Source organism: Pleurodeles waltl, chromosome 4_2 (assembly GCF_031143425.1).
Source record: "Pleurodeles waltl isolate 20211129_DDA chromosome 4_2, aPleWal1.hap1.20221129, whole genome shotgun sequence".
NCBI classification, from domain to species: domain Eukaryota; kingdom Metazoa; phylum Chordata; class Amphibia; order Caudata; family Salamandridae; genus Pleurodeles; species Pleurodeles waltl.
In genome coordinates this window covers 834,649,085-834,670,468 of record NC_090443.1, presented here as the reverse complement: position 1 = coordinate 834,670,468, position 21,384 = coordinate 834,649,085, and the positions used below count along the sequence as shown (strand labels likewise).

The window sequence follows — 21,384 nt, the reverse complement described above, 5'->3', positions numbered from 1 at the left end:
TCTTGCATTTGCCAAGGCCTGTTGGTGGGTTTTAACACCACTGACTGACTGCAACTCTTCTTCCATCATGGGACATCGACTTCATCACTTCTGGCACTCTTCTCCTGCTCTGGTGGTGCACAGCTGACTTCTTGTCTCTACCGTCGACCTGCTCCTGCATCCACAGAAGCGTGGGTAATGGCTCCTGTCACAACCAGACACTCTATCTTGAACTGGACTTGGTTTCCTTCTTTTGCAGGTCCTCTTTTGTCAGGATCCACCTTTGGTTTCTTCCAGTCTTGTCTGGGTCTTGCAGAATCCTTTTCCAAAGTTCTCCTGTGGGGTTGGGGAAAACCAGGTACTTACCTCTGCTTTCCTGGTCACTGGGAGCATCCTGGTACTTACCTTTTGGAGTTCCTAGTTCCTCTAGGTCCTCTCTACAGATTCCACTTCCTTGAGTTGGGGACCTCCTTTCACATTCCACTTAGTTAGAATATGGTTTGCTCTCCCACTAGGGTCTTCACTATTGTCTATTGGTTTACTGTTTGCCATTGCTTTCTATGCTAATGTGTAATGACTTCTAATGTGTATATAATAGTGTTTTTACCTACCTCCTAGTGGAGTATTGTCTATACAGTATTTTAGTATTTGTGTTACCATAATAAAGTACCTTTATTTTTGTAATACTGGGTGGTTCTTTCATGTGTGTAAGTGCTGTGTGACTGTAGTAGTATTGCATTAGCTTTGCATGTCTCCTAGGTAAGTCTTGGCTGCTCATCTACAGCTACCTCTAGAGCGCCCTGGCTTCCTAGACACTGTCTACACCTCACTAATAGGGGATACCTGGTATAAGGTGATAACACCATAGGTGCCGGCCACATACCAAGGCCAGCTTCCTATACCCTGGCCGGAAATGATCTACGTTGGTGTGTACTTTTCAGCCATGGAAGGTGGAGTACAGTGTCAGGTTTTGAGCTGCGGAGTCGGTAGCAGATCTTTGCTCATGAGCCCTGGCCCTATGGCCCTGTAAAATTTGTCTGGTGAGCCCAAATTCCAGCCTTATTTGTGCCAGGCGGCATTGTATGATAATCTGAAGACCTTTTTTGTGTGCTGGAAATCAGGCTGTCAGGGAGGAGTGAGTCCCTGCCTCACATGGTTTCAGATCCATAAGACATGGTTGGTATTAGTTTAGCCTTTATATCTTCTAGGATTGGTGTCAATGGGGCCCAGGGAAGTGAGTTGAGAGATTTATGAAAGTGTTCTGAAGCACTTCTGCCCTGCTCATGATATAATGTTTGAGGGGTCAGAAGGTGCCACAGCTGTCAATCAGAACGACAAGGTACAGATATTGATTTTATTTAGATAATTTGTTTTCATTTAGGAACCATTCACCCTCTTTTTTGATTTTATTCCCCATGATCATTATTTTCATATTTTGTAGATTCACATCCAGTTGGTTCCTGGCAATGTACACTTGTAAAATGTTTAACAGGCATTGGAGGCCTATTCTTGTCTGGCTTTGTGAAAGGGCATCATCTCTGCGTAAAACAAGCTACACCAATCTTGGGAGGGTGGGCTGTGATGTCATTTCGGGAGGCTACCAGATCTGCCAGAAAAAGATTAAAGAGGATCAGGGTGAGATCACACACCAGCGTTGGTATCAATTTTTCTGGAAACTGTGCTCCCAAACACCACCTTTATGCAAACCCAGGTGTTTGTGCACAACTCAGTTATGGCTTTAAAGAGGGTTTGTTTGTGAGATCAAGTGCTAGTAATTTGGCCCATAGGAGCATCTGGGAATGGAACCAAAAGTGACCTTGAAACAGTGAAGCAGAGGTTGAGGAAGGTGTGGTTGGGTTTAATTTTGTTGATCACAAGGGAGATGGCCATTAGATTAGTGCTGGTGCCCATTCCTTTTCTGAATCCTGTCTGTTTTTTGGGCACAATACATTTATTCCGCTGCCCAAGTCTCTAAATCTTTTAAGAGGATCCCGCCATAACATGTAGTGTTATTGTCCAAAAGGGACATTTGATGATAATTTCACAAGTTTGTAAGACATCCTTCCTTGAAAATAAGATGGCACCTCACATTGAATCCGGGATCTGGCCTGTGATTATGGGATACTTCTAGAGCGGTTAACTTTTTTTGCCCATAAAGGTGTGTTAGCTTTGAACAGCACCTGAGGAAGGCCATTGGGGCCAAGTGCTCGCTGCCCTACCTTTCCTAAAAATATGCTCCGTTTGAGCCTTTGTACAAAGGTTAGGGTTTGCAGTTGGGTCCCTAGATGTTGGTTCTTTGTCCTGTGATAGAGCACCCCTGGGGGACTCTCCTAGGCCTTGTCCTGAGGTAAAGAACTCCTGTGGGACTGTGTTTTATGCTCAGGTGCGACCCAAACGTCTTCAGGTATGTTAATGTTATTTGCTGCTGAATAGCCTTTGTCCAGCTCATTTATTATGCCTCCGAATTTTTTTGTGTTGTTACTTTTACAGGAGAGGAGCAGTTTGGCAAAAAGGCATTTGTGTGATCCTTCTTGAAACACCAGACTTCACTTTTTGAAGATGAAGGCACACCTGTTCTTTGTTGTGGGCCCTGCACCATCCAAATAGAGGTGGTTGAGGATTTTTTTTGTACGCTTCTCCAAATTAACTAGGCTGATTTTTAGTGGAGGATCAGCGGTAGCAAGGTCAGGTTTGGAACGTAGACCTTTCAGGAGAAGGAAGGGTATATTTACTTGAGTTTGCATTCTTGTTTTGAAGATGCGTTCCAAGACAGGGAAGCATAGCAGGCATTTTTCAAAATTCTGTTACCATGATTCCCCATTCTCTAAACTGCCACTTTCTTCCTAAAACTAGCTCGGAGATTGTTGGGGAGGCCCATGGTATCAGTGTGGGTTCTTTGTCCAGCTTTCTACAGCATGGTAGGAATTGAACAGACACTATTTCTAGGATCTCATGTGCTCCAAGTCAGGGATGGAATGCAGAAATTTCACCATATTGCTTCAATTCAGGAGGTCTTGGTGGCCTTTTCTTTCATATTCTGGGTAGAATAGAAGATACATGTTTGAGTATGTGGAGCTTACGGCTTGGGAAGATTTAGGTGTTGTTTGATCTCCTGGTTTTTATTAAGTTTTTGGGTCCCATAGAACCTGCAGATTTAGCAAAGGGGCTCCACTTGCACTTTGTTGAGGTTCTTGCTAGTTAGGAGAACCATGGGCCTGCAGGCTTAATTGATCCACATTTTCCATTCCCTCTGCTGGCCTCGACTGTGATCATACAGGCCACAACATTCTTTTGATGTTTTGCTGAGTGCATTGTGGCCCGCAGGGAAATTAGTGGCTGATGGTCTTGACGACTTGTTTTGAAGAATGTCTAGGTGGCAAGCTGGCTGGGGGCATAGTGGCTCCATGGAGGAATTGTAATATGATATAGTTGTGGATTTGTTTTGCACTAGCTCACAGTGATTAACAGGGCTGCAGTCTATGGGGCTTAGACACCCCTCCTCTTCCACACCATCTGCCGCCCACTTCCATGCCAACATGGGTGGCTGCGCTTCTTTGACAGTCAACTGGGTGGTCTGTTGTTCCACTGCAATGATGGTTGCCTATACAAGCAGTGGCTTGATTTGTAATGGTTTTTGGTAACAGTTGATAATTGCTGGAACCTTTGCCCGATAGGGATTTTGCTGGCTTGTCTTATACCAAAAGATGGGAAAGAGGTTTTGCTCTTTAGCTCCCATCTTTTCTTGTTTTGACCTCAATAGTTTGTTGCAACTTTTGTGCAAAGTTTTACTTTCCTTCTTGGAGAGAAGTCTTTTGTGACCCACTGCCTCCTGAATGGTCTAATGGGCATGGTTTTGTGGGGGTCTCCATTGGGACGGTTTGAACAGTGGGGCTGGGGGACCTGCTGTCTTCTGTGATTGCCATGGTAATTTTCAAAGGGGTTTCCCCTATGGGTAGGGGTACAGCCTCCATTATGCAGGTTTGTGTGTTTAACCTCGCTTCTTACATTACAGGAAATTCAGTTGCTTTTGATTTATCAGGTTTGGGTGGTGAGGGATCAGAGTTTGGTGCTCCTTATGAGGATGCTGTGGGCCAGGATTTCAATATCAGTATTACTTCAGCCATGCAAACGGGGAGTTCACTCAACTTGAAGATTATGGGCGGACATCCACAATTATTGAGAGCGTCTGATTTTGCCAACTATGCCCTTATAGCTAGGCAGTTCAGGACCTCCAGCTTCATGCATATGCCTCACACGTTAAGGCTAAAATGTTTAAAAGACCAACTTGATGTTCCAATTTTATCAAGTGGTTAGTTAAAGTGGTCACGACTTCTTGAATAGTGTGCAGCAGCACAGACCAGCAGGTGCTTGGACCGGCAGATTGTGTGCTATTTAGTGTGAAATCCTCCTTACTATGACCGGTTTGGATCGGCTTCTTGGGGAGACTTCTGACACAGATGGAATTGCTGAGCTCATCAGCAGTGGTCCGGAATCACTGTTGTGCGTTCGGGGTTGGTTTATTCGGCACAGTGTTGAAGGTTTGTATACTAAATGCTTCCAATTGTGAGGAGGTGGATGGGAAATCTACTGTTAATGCTATTGGGGATTGGGAGTAGGACATTTTGAACTGTCCACATCCTAAGCCATTGTATGTTCTAATTCAAGGTGCGGGGCCGTCGTGAAGAAGTTATTTTTAGGGCAGAGTGGTATTGGGTTTTTAACTGGGTGAATTCTGCACAGAAGTCTGTTGATACAACCATGTCTCATGTTGTTGGTGCTTTGCAAAGGCAGCTGTTTGGCTGTAAATGAGATGCTGTTGCTTGTGATGGTTGATGTGTGAAGCTTGCTTCGGAAATCCTTGCAGCCCACATAGGGGAAGAGGCTGGGACCAGTTGTGCTAGGTTTCCCAATATGGCCAGGTGTCTCAGCTCATTATCTGCTTACCCATCAGCCTGGTTGGCTGCTGCAGCTGAACATAGGGACATTGTTGTGATGGTTTTACTAAAACTTTAAAGATTGAGTGTTGTACTATTTTCTGGGCCGAGTTTGGGCTTGGCTCGACTCCATCTTTAGAAGGGGGAGGTTTCATGCAGGGTGGTAAGATGCATGTCTTCTCTGAGTGTGGGGGATGACTTTATACTTCTTGTCCTTGATTGAGGTCCCCTAATCCTTTTTGACATTTGACTTATGGCTATGTGACAGACCAGACAGTAGGTAAATGATGCGCTGGGGGGACTAAACTGGTCACGAGGGTCGTGACTCTTGGTTGCTTCATGTGATGCCGCTTGAGCCTTGAGAGCCACAGGTCTGGGTGTAGATAATGGAGCTGGCAGAAAAAGGTGACCAGCAGGGGGGTTGATGCCCCGGATACCTTGCTTCTCCCACTCATCAACCCCCTGTTTCCAATGCTCTGATTTGCAGCTGTAATTGAGGAGCAATGGCTGGACCTGGTCCCATGTCTTTGGTTCTTAGGCAGAGGGAGATTGAGATGTAGTTGCTTATGAAGCCGCAGCAATTTAATGGTGGTCCTGCTGGAAAATGCAGTCCCTCGTGAGCAGTGATGTGAAAGGTAATGTGAGTGGGAGCAGGCTAGGAGGGGTAAGAAGAGGGCAGGAAGCACTGGAAGACACAAGCTGCACTGGGCTGCCTCTGCGCACCTGGCACCCACCCTAGCCTGCATCAGATAAAGCCGGTAGCCAGTCATCACCATCTTCCTGAGCTCCAGCAGTGAGATGTACTTCGGAGCTTGGAGCCCTGAGGGCCGGTGGGCAGGCTCCATTCACCCCTCCTTGCACTATCCATGCACCGGCCCTTTAACCCTCCTCAAAACAATCCAGCAGGTGAGCAAAGGGAAGGGGTGGGAGCGACATCAAGGAGTAGGATCACGCAGAGAAACTGGCCTGCAAAGGGGCTGGGCTGACCAGTCAGTTGCAGAGTGTGTCACTGTGTGCCTGCCTGCTGTGCTCCTTGGCATGCCGTCGAACTTCGGTGCTACGGCTCCAGTCCCCAACCTGCGGGAGCTCCACAAGTCCACAGCCCACAGGCTCCATCCATGGCTTGCAGGCTCCGCTACACTGTGACTCAGTCCCATTCTCCAAGTCCTCGCTTATAAGTAAAATCACTTCTAGGAAGTGACAAATAAAGTAGAAAATCATAGTAGTGTATTAATCCTGGAAAGCGTTTTATAGACACTATGTACTATTTTAAAATACACTGTCACTAGAGCTCCTCTGATGACACACTGTAGTCATAGCAATATATCAAAGTACAGAACTGTTGATGGAGTTGCATATATATATTCGGCTTGATAGCTTCATACTGAAGTGATCAGTATCAGGCAAGATGCTCCTAATGATCAGAAACAACTGCCTTCTTATACCTCTGGCCTAACACAGGGCAGATATGTCCCTTCCAGTTCCAACAATCCACTCGCAATATACAAGGGTCTGCCATTCCAAGAGGGGTGTCACTGCAAATTACTTCATCCTGGAAGAAGGACACAAGCCTTCAATTAAGTTATGAAAACTATTTTAATTGATTCAGATCACACGTGCTTCAAAGGAGTCACCTTCCCATACTACAATCTAGTTTCTAAAATGACCATGCTTTAAAAGAAGCAGTCTATGGTGATTTGTTGATACAAGTTTGGAGTACGTTAGAGATTGATGAATCTGTGATTGTGTGAGACTGCAAAGAAAAGGATGTTCTGTGTTGCTACACTCAGGTATTTAGTGCTGTTACTTTTCTCATTCTTGCTCTAGCAGTTCGTATGTCTCCGTGCATTTCCCTATTCATCAGAGGTCCACAGTTTCCTGTACTTCGATTTCCTTGGGTCACCTTCCTCTCTGTCAGCTAAATCAGGAACTGGAACCTATCAGGGGATATAATCGCTGTTTTTCCTCTAACCTGGGGCATGTTTTGCAGTCTATTAAGATCTTCAGGTCTTACATGTTGAATTTCATAAATCTATCTTCAGTACTTTTTCTTATCATTCATATTTTTCCAACTTGAAAGCAGATTTCTGAGAAGGAGATTGGATGTAGAATAGTATCAGAAGTGGATATAACTGTCTATGATGCAATAACTCTTAGAGCAGTTAGAAAAAGTTCTGCTTTACATGACTCTAATTTCCATAAATTATTTATTTGATCTTATTTTGGAAAGAATGTAGAACAGGGGCTTTGAAACTTTTCTATACCAAGAGCTATTTGTGACCAACAAAAATAGCCCTGAACTACTAAGATCGTTCAATATTGTTGCAAGAGTGACCACGTCAGATATAATCAAAATAATGACCACAGCTTGAAGGATGAGTGGTATTGGCCACAAGGATGCATGTCATAAAATTGAGTGCCAAAATATCGTCATGCCACAATATCATATCCAGACCACTGAATAATACAATATCATGAAGCTGCAAACATGGAAATATTGATTTGCTATTCTTAACTTCACATTTACTCACCTTGAAAATATGTATCTCCAAACTAAATAAATAAGCTTTATGATTTTATGACAATTGATGTTTTAGATACAATTTTTTGTCTGGGCAGTATTGAAAAGTCAATATTGTATTATAATGAAAACACCCTAATGCATAAGCAGGGGTTAGTAACAGCAATGTCAGGAACGGCTTTATCACTATAAAATGCCTCTACCCGACTATGAAATGACCAGCACTGAAAATAATGCACACTAAAACAAAGGAAATACTCACAGCTAAAATGATCCTCTACTACGTAGGAACTGCATCACATTGACACATTCTGCCCCATTTACTTAGGTATTACATCATATTCCAGGGATGCCCACCATAATGCCAAAGCTGTCCAAATCATGTTAAGAAGGGCCACTACTATGCCAGGGTCACATCTGGTCAGTCATGGATATTGATACTTGAAGACTGGTCGTGATTATTTAATACATGGCCACAATTAAGCCAAGCATACTCACACTGTGGCAAGGAGAGCTGTTATACCACAATTAGACCACGGATGCCCAGCCTATGTCAAGACCTAACACTAGTATGGCAGGGCCAACTTTATGTCATGAATAGTCGTAATTCTGCCAGAGATTAACCCCCACAGTTCATGACGACAGCCACATGCACATACTTATTAGGGCACCTATGCAGCCACATGCACACAGATGCATTTAAAGAAATACAAATGAGCCCATGAACACTACCACAAGCTGAACAAAATGTTGTTACCTCTCCATCTTCTCTATCCTGCTTCTCATTGGATACTAGGTTTTCTAAGGCATAGTTTTCCCACACTTCCACTCGCTGGCAGTCCATGGTTTAGTGACTCCACTTTGGCTATTACTGGCACTTCTTTTCTGACCCATTTTTCAAATGTATTGTCTGACTGACTGATTGAGAGTTGCAAAGTGATCAATCCCCATGTGGCTTTGCTAAATTGAGAGTGGAGACAGGTGGTCATGTTGACGGTACCACAGGCCATCACAGTGTATGTTTGTGTGTAAGCATTTGGCCTTGCCATTGACATGATAGACAGCCCCTCGAAGGATACAGAGATAAGGCAATATGTAGAGCTACTTTCTTCAGTATGGCTAGACCATCTGAATTCCATACTGTGCTGTTTTGCAATTTAGGGAGTTACTTCCAGGATACCGATGAGCTTCCAGAAGCTCCTGTGCTACCTGTTGGTGACCCTGATGTAAAATATAGCAGGCACACTCACGCTGGATCAACAAGGCAACCCATGATTACATTTGTTCTGTCAACTGGCACACCAATTGTGGGGTAGAGGAAACACAGGTACATCTCAGGTGAAGCACCACAATACTTCAAGTGGAGAAACAAACCCTGTTAACTTGTTCAGAGGAATATTACCAATGCATAACATATTATTAAGGTCAGTCCTTAATAATATGTGATAGCACAATATTCTAAAATGAGAAATGTAAAAGACATTTTCAGATTGTGTAAATTAAAAAAACATGTACAGGCATTAAGAAAGCTAATATGGTGCCATTATTAAAACCCACTTGTTGTGCTGTTTATAAATGGATCTTTTTAACTTCCTTAATAATATACTTGCCTGTATTGTAAAGGCCACTGGGTTTTCCCTCAGCTGTCCGTCCACCAGGAAACCATGATTGACCTTATCAGTGGCAATGAACAGAAACTTATCGAGTTCTCCACCTCCTCCATTGTGCTTGTAGGAGAGATGTCTAGCGTTCACATCTATCTGGGTGAATTGGTCGTTTTGAAGAATGACCTCTTTCAAAAAGAGATGGCCGTGCTGTGGATGCTGGATAATGTGATAGGTAAGATTGTCCAATGGACTATCTGGATCCGTAAGCTCGAGGATGTCATGAGAGATAACCACCAGACTTCCTTGTAGTACTTGAATACCCTTGCTAGAGACCAATGTAGGCGGTATGCGGTCTTTGTGTTCAATATCCAGCTGCATTAAGCCATCTTTAGCCTCCAAGCCATTGCTGACGGTGAAACTGTTGAGGACAAAGAACAATATACATTACACAATTGTATGATTTTTATATTGAAACAGGTTTTTTTGTAATTCTGAAGTGTGCTGGAAACAGAGGTTTTAATAGGAGAAAAAAACAAAATACTCTTATTTGGGGATGCACAAATTATAACTATTCACAGAAACAGGAATTCCACCCATTATTATAGGTGTGCTATACAGTGATCAGTACAACTGTGTGTCTGTGCAAATTTAGTAACAATTTCAATGGAAAATGTGCTGCCTGTAAATGACAATACGCTACCACCCAATGCTTTAGTTACATTAAAAAAATCACCCCATCTCGTTCCATTAAAGGTAGGTGAGTCGCGAAAGTTTGTCGTTCTAAAAATTTGGCTGTGGTTCTAAAAAGTTTGGGAAGCACTGGTCTAAACAAAGAGACCAGTTCTGAAAGGTTGCCAAACACAATCAAATCTGCTCAGACAGTTATCTCTCTTGTTGTCACCGTCCCAACAAAGCATACTTAAACCTACTGAGCTTATAGAAAGGCAGAGTGAAGCATATTATGCTGACAATTGAGATTTTATTCTTTTTTACCTGCAAGTTATAGGTGAGTTAATGCCCACGCTCGTAGAGATGCTTCAGCTGATTGAGTGAGCCAGATACTAAGCAACATGTTTAGTGTTATATTTGGAGTGCTAAGAATATTACTTTACAGCACATAAAAATAAACACAGAACAGTGAGGGGGAGTTTTGAAAAAATACACATGTATAATGTTTTAAGACAATGCAGTAAGTGGTAATGAAACTTACAGTATATTATTTAATAATTATATGGAAACACACACACACACTTGCACATGTGCAGACGATAAACGAATGTTGTGGGAGAAAGCTGAGTGTTTTCTTTCAAGTATATTAGATGCACATTGAAAATTCAAGTAAAATAATTGATGCTCAATTATGTTTTAAATAAGTCATATATGTTGAGCTTCAATGATTCAGTCATTAGGGTATTATAACTATGCTAACATATATTTGACTCACCCTAGCTTAGCCAGCACCTGTCCCATGAACCTTCCTACTCATTCCAAAACTACACTGCCAAAATAAAACCTCAATAAGCACCGTTATGCTCCCTAAATCTTATGTATGAGCACCCTTGAGCCTAACATATAAAGGCCAACAGTTTTCAATGTCTCTCAAGCTGTTACAAATGGAGGGTCTGAGTCACAAGCTACATTATGTAGTCCATAAAGTAGTACTACTCATGTAGTACAAAATACAATTCACAAACTTAAAGCCAAAGTCTTCCTCCTCCCCAGTTATTCACCTGGGGATCTCTATGTCATAATTACAGAGATATCCGTACATGTAAGTATACAGTTAGTAGTAAATGTGTGGACCAGGGTGAGCAGTGGCAAAATGGGGAATAATTAGTACAAAATTGGCTGGTGTTAGAAATTGGGTTACTGGTTGACTAGGGTGTGAGCCTTGGTGAAGCAGCAACCACAATCCCAATCAGGCTAAGGCACAAGTAAACCCCAACTTAACCTGTGCTCAACCCAGTGGTACCTTGGCACAGAGCAGTCAGACTTAACTTAAAGACACTGTGTGAAGTATTTGCGCACACTTCAAACAGTAAAACAGCGAAAACACCACACGAAATGATACCACACCAGGTCACAATAATAATAAATAAAAGAAGGCTGATATCACAAAATCCAATCAGTAGAACTGGAGTTATGAATTGTTAAAGAATAAACTGTTAAATAGCGCCTAAAAGCATTAAGCACCAACTGGGGATATCTGGTCACACTGGATCAGATCAAATTCAAACATTCTAGCCGGCCGGTCTGATACCATCCAGATTTGTCCTGCTGAAGGTTTACATTCTTAAGTTTGTGCCAAGAGTTTTGTCACATGGAAAAGGATTGCTGGGATCAAGGAAAGTGTCACTGGCGGTGGTCATCGTGGAGCAGCCTGAGGGTCATGGACTGGTGGGCTGGAGCCTTGCATGTTGGTGGTCCATGCAGGCTATTGATACTTGCCGTGCAAAGAAATAAACATGTGGCATCTTGTGCTGATCTTCCGTGCAAACTGTGCAGTTCTGGTGCGAAAAGGCCAGTTTGCGGTTGGAAAGAGCCCAAATGAATGACATTAAGAGCTTGAGAGGTACACCAAGGGCCTAGGATCCGTGAGATGTCTCTTGGGGGTCAGGAACTCACTGAACATGCGTCCAGAGCTGTTGGGGAGCCTGTTATGTCTCTGAGGCTCAGATCAAAAACACATTTCCAAAGTTACTGATTGTGTCTGTCAAAGCCCAGCTCACCTGAGTCCTTGTTCAGTTCTGATGGAGGTTGAAGACAATCCGACCCCACCCTGAAACTGCTTGTTCCAGCACACTAGTTTTTAAAACAGTGCACTAAGAACAGAAGCTCAAGGGAAGGGGGGAAGTGGATAAAATAAAATAAAATAAAGAGACAACACCGTTCTTGCGTTTCCACTGTTGAAGTGCTGCACAAATCTGCGGCCCTCTCTGACTTCTGTAGAAACTAGTGCCTAATGAAACATAAACAAAGAACAGATAAGTACAACCTATTCCTAACTGGGTTCCTGACTATCCCCTTATTTTATTAAAAATTTTCTTCTAAAAGTACCTCTTGGATCCTGGTCACTAGTTTCCAGGTTTGGAATGTGTTACTGCTCTGGGATGTGCTTTCTATTACTCTAAAGCTTCTAAAACATTAAACAAATACCGTTATCAGAATTACCAATATCAAACATTCATCTTAATATAACTAAAGCCTAAATTCCCAATAGCAGACTCACTTTTCCCATATTTCCAGAATCTTTTATAAAACAAATACTGTACTTTTACGTCAAAATACAGCATGTAATTTGTGCAAGTCCTTGATTTACTGTTTGCCTCACAAAGTTCCGCAAAGTATTCTTGTAACAAAGAGTTTGAATCACAATGTTCGTGGAAGGTATCTTGTTTCAAATTGTCTATACACGAATTCAGAAATTGTTGTCAAAGTTCTTTCAGGTAATAAAAGTTTTGCACTTACTTGTTGCTGGCAAGAGATACTGATCAGTGTAACCTTGTCTTCTTTCTCTTTTGCAGGTTGCTTGTAGGAGAGAGGCTGAGGCAAGGAGGAACCGGAAACCGGAAGAAGGAAGAGCCAGCAGCTGCGCCCATTGAAGCCAATGAAAGTCTGTAGAGAGCAGGAGTGCCAGCGCCGAGGGATCTGTCCTCAGGTAAGCGGGAGGTAGACGAGCACAAGCACTGTGTGAGGCTCGGGGGCTGCCTTTTATAGACAGGGCTGGGTGTGGTCCTCACATGCTGCACATGTTCTTGAAAGGTGTGCAGAGTTTCAGTTATTATGCAAATGAGTTAAATTAACACATGGCCTAGAGCGGAGTGTTTTAAAGAAGCCTTGGTAAAAGCAAGGCCCAATGTGTAAACAAAACAGCACATTAAACAACATACAGAGAAGCCTGGGGGGGGGGAAGGTGAGATAACAAGAAAGGCTTTCAATAGTAAGTTTAAAAGGGAGCTATTACAGAACCCACTAGTGCAGTGAGAGGGGACATGCTCTTTGCTGTGCACAAACCCTAATAGTGTCAGAACAGGGTCAAATATGAGCCAGCCCAGCCTTGTGGTAAATCAACTGCTGATACTGCAAAACACTCCTATAGAAAACAATAGAGACAGGGACTCAAAATACCAAAATTATATCCCCTACAAACTAATGGCAAATAATTCAATTCGTTCACTGATAAAATGGTGCTGTTTGATGAACCACAATGAAACTTTCGAAGTAAAAAGTTATTCCACCTCAGCTCCATCCTGTAAAGTTTCAGGGTGCGCTTTCATGCAAGGGCTGAGAAAAAAAGGGGTCTCCAAATGTGCTTTACCTATTCATTTTTTCCCATTGGAACGTTAAACACAGCTACAACCCAAACACCTGAACGGATTTACATCAAATTTGGCAGAAAGCTGGACCTTGGTCAAGAAAGAGTGATTTTTGTGATTTGATATAAATCTGTTCAGTAGTTTTCCAGTAGTCTTTGAGGGACTGCAGAACTCCCTGCATCCCCTCAAAATATTAAAATCCTTACTTATAATGACATCCAGCTCCTGCACCCAACCTCCTACTGTTCTTTGCTTATGTGCAGGGAGTTTGGGCACAGGCCCTGTCCTGCGGCCATCTCCATGCCAGGTAATGAGGGGCACAAGTCCTGGCCCATGGTCAACCTTGCTCTAGCCTTTATTGCTTGTTGTCATTAAGGACTGCTCTCCAGATTCAAAGATTACTTTTGTTCAGTTTCAGCTGCAGTTTTTGGGCCTGGGTTCGGCAGCCACAGAGGAATACCTACCAAACCTAGACATTTCAGAAAATTAGACACCCAGTGGAGTACAGGGTGGTGTGCCTCTCATGGATAATCAAAAGATGTGACCTGCACACCACAGAGAATAAGTGTACACTAATCAACATCCAACTAATGTTCTTCAGTTATTGCATGCTGCATGGGGCAGTGCCATGCCAATTGCACGTTACAGTGATACAAATGAAAAACAGGATCATAAATCTGGTCCGGATTCAATGTGCACAGCGAAAGAGAAATAAATCTGTACCAACAAAAAAACTTTTCAACAAAAGCTTTTTAAACAAATACACAAAGTGGTAATCCAACAAATTTAATGACAGAACTGTTTCTGGGAAATCTTACAATCCAATTGAATCTGTGCTGATAATATTTCATCTAGCTACAGCACACATATTGATAATGAAATGCCCTTGATTGAAACATTCATGGCAGAAACAGCATTCCAGATCTGCGTTGGTACCCAACGCATTTAAGGATTGCATGTCCCCCTCTTCAGGGGTAATGCTGTGAGCTAATAAAATCAAAGAAAACAAAAAGAAACACAGAACCAAGGGACCAAGAGAGGGGTTAGTTTTCAACAGCATACATGCCAAAACAGCGACTTAACCCACCCTCAAGCCTGTCCTCATACATGCATTCTCATGATCATCGCCAACCCTCTAACAACACAGCAGTCATAATGTAAAAGTCCATACTTGTAACATCCCAAGTGCAGCAAAGCAATTCACGGAAAAAAGTGCCCCTATACTAACAACTGTGCCCGTCGGATGACCCCCAGAAACATCCAAAGTTCCCAACCAAAAAGAATACCCTTGTACCAGAATCATGCAACGCATGGAATGAGCGAAACATGTATGCCCAACACCGTGCTCAGTCTCACTTATATTCTGACTGATCAGCAGCCTCATGTGACGTCAAACCGAAATACAGAACATCCATTCAAAAACAAACAATATGATGAAAACTAAAACCAAAGCAACTCAAGGAAATCTGAAAAACTCATCACCAGTGAAAACCAAATGTGTCAGTACCTGGAACACAGACAACTACAGGAAAAACTCTGCTACTCTGTGAACAGTGGCTGCTGCTGAAGTGAAACGCTGCATCATAAAAAGATACCATAATGTAAACACCAAACACTATACCTGATGGAAAAAGTGCAAATCATGATAAAATAAAATTCCCAGCATCTTACCCTGAGTAACCGCGAAAGCACAAGTTCTATTGTGTTGTGAAGATTTTCCAAAGACGGTTCTGTCATTAAATTTGTTGGATTACCACATTGTGCATTTGGTTTAAAAAGTTTTTGTTGAAAAGTTTTTTTGTTGAAATGGAGAATTTATTTCTCTTCCACTGTGAACATTGGGACCGGACCACATTTGTGATCTGGTATCTCATTTGAGCTTCTCATGGATGCCATAAAGTTTTCTTACCCACAGGGTCCTGAAATCCACACAAATTGGCAATAATTGCACATTCCCTGCATTTCTGTGGCATATTCTTCCAGAATCAGAAGGAATCCACAAAATTCCTACCACCCAGCATTTCCCCGCCTGTCCCAATAAAAATGCTGCCTCATTTGTGTGGTTGGGCTTGGTACAGGAATGGATCAAACTGACATCAATAGGAGTTCTCGCAAAGGGACATTTATTGACCTTAGCTTGATTGTTCCTGTCGCGGGCATTAGGCACAACTACACACGTGAGGCAGCATTCTTACTGGGACAAGTGGGAAAATGCTGAGTGAAAGGAATGTTGTGGATTCCTGCTGATTCCCAATGTTTCCTTCACAGAAATGTGAGGAAAATGTGTGTTTTCGAGTCAAGGTTTGAGGTTTGCAAACCTGGTGGTAGCCACACACAGCACCCTACCCTGGATTCCCCCAGATGTCTAGTTTTAAAAAATGTCAAGGTATGCTAAGTTTCACTTGGTGCCGGTTGAGCTAGGACCCCAAATCTACAGCTAGGCAAATTGCAAAACAAGGGTCAGGTTTCAATGGAAAAATGTGATGTCTCCATGAAGCCTTTTGGTGCCTATTATGTAGCGGCCAGAAGCCCTACCCACACAAGTGAGGTACCATTTTTATTGGGAGATTTGGGGAAATATTGGCTGGTAGGAAATTAGTTACTCCCTGCAGATTCCAGAACTTTCCATCACAGAAATGTGAGAATGATGTGTGCTTTTTACTCAAAGTTTGAGGTTAGCAATGGCTCCAGGGTAGGAAAACATGGTGAGAGCCACATAAGTCACCACATCCTGGATTCCCCCTGATGTCTGCTTTTAAAACATGCAGGTTTGCTAGATTTAACTAGGCGCCAGCTGAGCTAGGGCCCAAAATCTACAGCTAGGACCATTGCAAAAATGGGGTCAGTTTTCAAGGGAAAAATGTGATATGACCATGTTCTGTTTTGGCGACATTCATGTCGCGCCCATTAGCCGTTCTCAAATGAGGGAAGTACCATTTTTATCAAGAGGTTTGGGGTAAATGTTGAGGGATTGGAAATTACTTGCTTCCTGTAGATTACACAACTTTCCATCACAGAAATGTGAAGATTATGGTGGTCATTACGACCTCGGCGGTCTTTTCCGAAGACCGCTGAGGGACCGCCGTACGGAAGACCGCCAGTGCTGGCGGTCTTCCGCACGTGCCATTATGACCGTTGGCAGCGATCCGTCCCTTTACAGACGGAGAGCCGCCAACAGCCATACTGGCGGCAGGAGGGGAAGTGGAGGTAGCTCCACCTCCACCGCCACGCCAACAGAACACCGCCCTGCGAATCACGTCCTGTGATTCGCTGTGGCGGTGTTCTGTTGGCATGGCGGTGTCGGCGGAGCTGCCCCCATGGGTCCCGTTCCCTCCCGGAGGATCACCGGAACAGGTAAGGTGATCGTCCGTTAGGGAAGGGGGGTGGGGAGTGTTGTGTGCATGCATGGGGGTGTGCGTGTGTGTATGTTGAGGGTGCATGTGAGTGCGTGCATGAATGCGAGGGTGTTGTGTGTATGTGAATGAGTGCATGTATGCCTGCGTGCGTGTATGTGTGTATGTGTGTAGAAATGTTGGGGATCGGGGTGGGGAGAGGGGTCCTGCCACCTTTGGGGGGTGGCAGGGGTGGTGGGGGGGCTAGGGGAGGGAGTCGGAGTGGGGGTGGGGGGTGATGGTGACCCCTATCAGTGCCAGGGAAGGGATTCCCTGGCACTGAAGGGATTCCCTGGCACTGATAGAGCTTACCGCCATGGATTTTTTATGGCGGTCCCAAACCGCATGAAATCCATGGCGGTAAGCCGGGTCAGGCGGGTTGTGATACCGCCGGCGGTATAGTGAAGACCACCGAGCTGGAGACCCAGGTCTCCAGCACGGCGGTCGTCTCTGCCCCGGGCGGGCGGAACGGTGAAGCGGCGGTTGGCCATGGCTGTAACCGCCATGGTCAAAATCTCATTTTTTAGACCGCCAGCCTGTTGGCGGTCTTACCGCCGCTTCACCGCCGTCCGCCAGGGTCGAAATGACCCCCTATGTGTTTTTTAGTCAAAGTTTGAGGTTTACAAGAGTTTCTGGGTAGGGAAATCTGGTGGTAGCTACACAAGTCACCCCTCCCTTGATTTCCCCAGGTGTCTAGATTCCACAAATGTGCAGGTATGCTTGCTTCCCTTAGGTGCTGGCTGAGCTAGGGCCCAAACTCTACAGCTAGGCTCACTACAAAAACTAAAAAATGTCAATTTTCAATTGAAAAATGTAAAGTATCCGTATTGCATTTTGGCACCTCTTGGATCGCACCACTAGCCCTACTCATTCAAGTGAGGTACCATTTTTATTGTGAGATTTGGGCGTTGTTGGGTTGTAGGAAATTAGTTGCTCCCAGCAGATTCAAGAACTTATCATAGAAATGTGATGAAAATATATGTTTTCAGTCAAAGTTTGAGGTTACAAGGGCTTCTGGTTAGGAAAAACTAGTAGGAGCCATTCAAGTCACCACAGCCTGGATTTCCCCAGGTGTCTAGTTTTAAAAAATGACCAGGCTTGTTAGGTTTTTCTAGGTACCAGCTGAGCTAGGGCCCAAAAGCTACAGCTAGGCACAGTGCAAAAATGTCATTTTTCAGTGGAAAAATGTGATGTGTTTCTGTTGCGTTTTGGAGCCTTTCATTTTGAGGCCACTAGCCCTACCCAGATAAGTGAGGTTATCATTTTTATCAGGAGACTTACAGGAACAAAGAGCAGTAGAACAAGTGCTATTGCCAATTGTTTTTCCCTACATTGGTGCTTTCCAAATGTAAGCCAGTGTGTTAGAAATAAGACATTTTGAGAAATGCCCTCTAATTCACATGTTAGTATGGGTATTCCCAAATTCAGAGATGTGCAAGTAACCATTACTTCTAAACTCCATATCATGTGCCCGATTTGGAGGTACATAGGTTTCCTTCATACCTGTTTTTCAATATTTATATTCTATCATCAAAAGTGTTCTATACCAGGTACACAGTAAAAAACCATTGCAAGATGTATCTAAGTTATTGGCTCTGGGTTCCACGAGTTCTTGCAAAATCCACAAACCCTATATATCTCCACAACCAGAAGCGTCTAGCAGATGTAATGGTAAACTGCTTTTGTAAATTGGCCACCATGACAAAAGGTTATCACAAATGGATGTTTTTTTCTCATAATTTTCAATTTTATTTTAGTTCAGCACGTAGGGCCTGATTTAAAGTTTGACGGAGAGGCTACTCCATCACAAACATGACTCATATCCTGTCCACTGTATTACAATTTCCATAGGCTATAATGGAATTGTAATATGCCAGACAGGATATCTTTCTCATTTGTGATGGAATAATCTCCTCCACCAAACTCTAAATAAGGTCCTTAGTTTCTTTGGGAAAACCATGAAGGATTAACAAAAATTGACCCCTTGCTGAATTCAGAATTGTATTTAGTTTTCAGAAATGTGTAGCTTTCTGGTATCCACTATGGGGTTTGCACCTGTTTCCACCACAAACTGGAAGAAGGAAGAAAGCAGAAAAAATAGGAAATATTAGCTATCTCCCAGTAAAATGCCAAAACTGTGGTAACATATTTGGTTTTCTGAATCAAGTGTGCCTGTTCCTGAAAGCTGGGAAGATGGTAAGTTCAGCACTGCAAACTTTTCATTGATGCCATTTGCAGAGAAAAAATAGACACTTTTGTCTGCAGCACACTTTTCCCATTTTTCCCAAAAAATTTAAATGTTGCTATATTTTGGATCATTTTGCGGTCCCCTTCAGGGGAATCCACAAAGCCTGGGTACTTTAGAATCCTTGGAATGTTTGGGGAAAAAAGGACATAAATTTGGCATAGATAGCCTATGTGAGAAAAAAGTTATGACAACCTAAGTGTCCCAAATAGCCAAAAAAGGCTTGTCACTGGTGGACGGGGGGGGGGGATAGGGAGAGCTAGCAGTGGAAGTGTTAATACATAAAGGGTGGCCTAGTGGCCTGGGTTGAAAATCTAGGTCCACTAACAGAGGAGGATAGGAGGGAGGCACTTGTATTTCTCAGAGAGCACTTCTAGGACTGCAGCAAGTACGCACTGCCCCTCTCCCCTCAGGCACAGTCATGGGGCCTGGTCAAAGTCTGTGGAACTCTTGGACATTATTGGAACAGGAGTATTCTGGAACAGAGGTGGGTTATGCGGAACCCCATTACTGTATTGGAAATGGAGATTTTTTCCCTGCATCTGCACAGGGCTAAGGGAGCCCTGTGACATGCCAGGTTGCAGGATCTTTGGAGCTGGTATGAGGCGTCTGGGCATCTGAGGAAGCTCTCCTTGTACAACAAAATTTGCATCTCTGGCATAGATCATAGCTTGATGAGGATTGTAGAGACACTCCCATTCCAATGCCCAACCTCAATACAAATGTGGCAAAGGGTAACCATCTCAAGGGCACTTGTGCTAGTTCCTGGTGTGTTGTCTCAAACTCTTACCATTCACTGGGCACTTCCATCATCTGCCATGGAAACTTTCTGCATGCTTATCCAGGTACTAAGGCCAATTCCAGATCCTTGGTGGTGTACTTTATGTCCCTTCATACCGTTGTTCTGCTCTAAATGGTTCTGGATGATCGTAAAACGTTCCTTGAGTCCCTTTTGCTTGGCCTCTAACATGTCACTGGAATGTTTTGCATACTGCAGAATCTCATCAAGGAGTTTACTCTGCCAGCAATGGGCATCTTGGATGATCTGGTTGCTGATTTCAGGTCATTGCTTATGCCCAAAATAGGCGAAGAATCCCCCCATATTATTTCCAAGTGGATCATGTAGTCTACTATGCTTCCTGTACACCCACATGAGTCTATCAAAGAAGGCATGCACATACTCTTTGAATTTTTAAGAGGTTCAGAAAATCTTGGACCAATTTATTTACTTTAGGGTAACCTTAGTTTTTAGGTGTTTTATGATCTCCTAGTATTTGATCTTTAACAAGGGTGAAGGTGCATTGGCTCCTGCTACCCAAGGGGCTCCTGGGTCAGCCACTCCACAGCTCTTTTTCAATCTGCCCACAGGTCCTTTGGGACTGCCACTTCGAACAACACATGTACATATGCTTTTGCCTATACTTCCCATACTGCTTCTCCTGCAGCTTCTCTCTCATCGTCCTTGGCAAAGTCCTTCTTTTGTTTAACTTTAACCCTTTCTTTCTTTCTTTTCCTTCTTGGACCACAGCTCTCTAATATTCTTGGTCTCGCTCCAATCCCTAATGTTCTCGATCAACTCTCTCAAATGTCTTCAAGCCTCTCAACTTCAGCAACTTCAATTCCTCCCTGCCTGTCATCAACCTAGCATTCTTCCGCAGTTCCTTTCTCTTTGTCAAATCAACAACGCATCATCATTACCTTATCCATTCTTGCATGTGCCTCTTGTGCTACTGTTGCAGAGTCCTTGCTCATGTAGAGTTATTCTCTCTCATTGTAATTTCCTAAATCCATCCCTATGTTGTCCTTAACTGTTTCTTCAAACTCAGCTGCAAGCTGGGCAACATTAAGTTTCTGTGGAGTATGTCTCATACTTGATGGATTGACTGGTAGGATTGCAATAATCATTTGACTTTCCACAATGGGACTTGCCAAACCTCTCCTTGTGGAGGGTCTAATGCTATTATGCTGGGTGCTGGTATGGGGTTATGGGGGACACTCAGAAGGGTGTGACTTAGGGGAGTGCTAGCAATTATCCTAATGGGGGAAGTATTTGAGGCACCCAACGAAAGTGGTGTGCTTGTCAAGGGCTAGGCAGGGGATAAAATCGAGAATTCTGATTAACTTGGGGATGCGCAAGCATCTGTATGGATTTTGTGTCTGTCCTAGTCTCTTTTGCTGTTTGAGCTATAGTGCTCAGTGCAGGAGCTGAGCTGTATGGGGGTGGCTTTATGTTTAGGGGCTCATCTATGAAGGCATCCTCCTCTTAACTTTCTGCTTCTAACTCATTTTTAGATTTCCCTTTCTCCACAGGTTTCTCTTTGCTATGTCCTCACTCTATAATAAGGGGTAAGCTCCAATGGTCTCCATTACTTTAATAATTTACTTCCCTC

At 43.5% G+C, this 21,384-nt stretch overlaps 1 protein-coding gene across 2 annotated transcripts in view; it reads right to left on the bottom strand.

Annotated features, from left to right (window-relative positions):
* The window catches only part of LOC138293366 (FRAS1-related extracellular matrix protein 1-like), an 892,846-nt gene that overhangs the window by 323,855 nt on the left and 547,607 nt on the right, over nucleotides 1-21,384 (bottom strand). For both annotated transcript variants that reach the window (XM_069232561.1, XM_069232560.1), the window contains exon 25: nucleotides 9,045-9,459. In XM_069232561.1, the coding sequence (XP_069088662.1) occupies nucleotides 9,045-9,459 (415 nt within the window). The remainder of the gene's footprint in view (nucleotides 1-9,044; nucleotides 9,460-21,384) is intronic.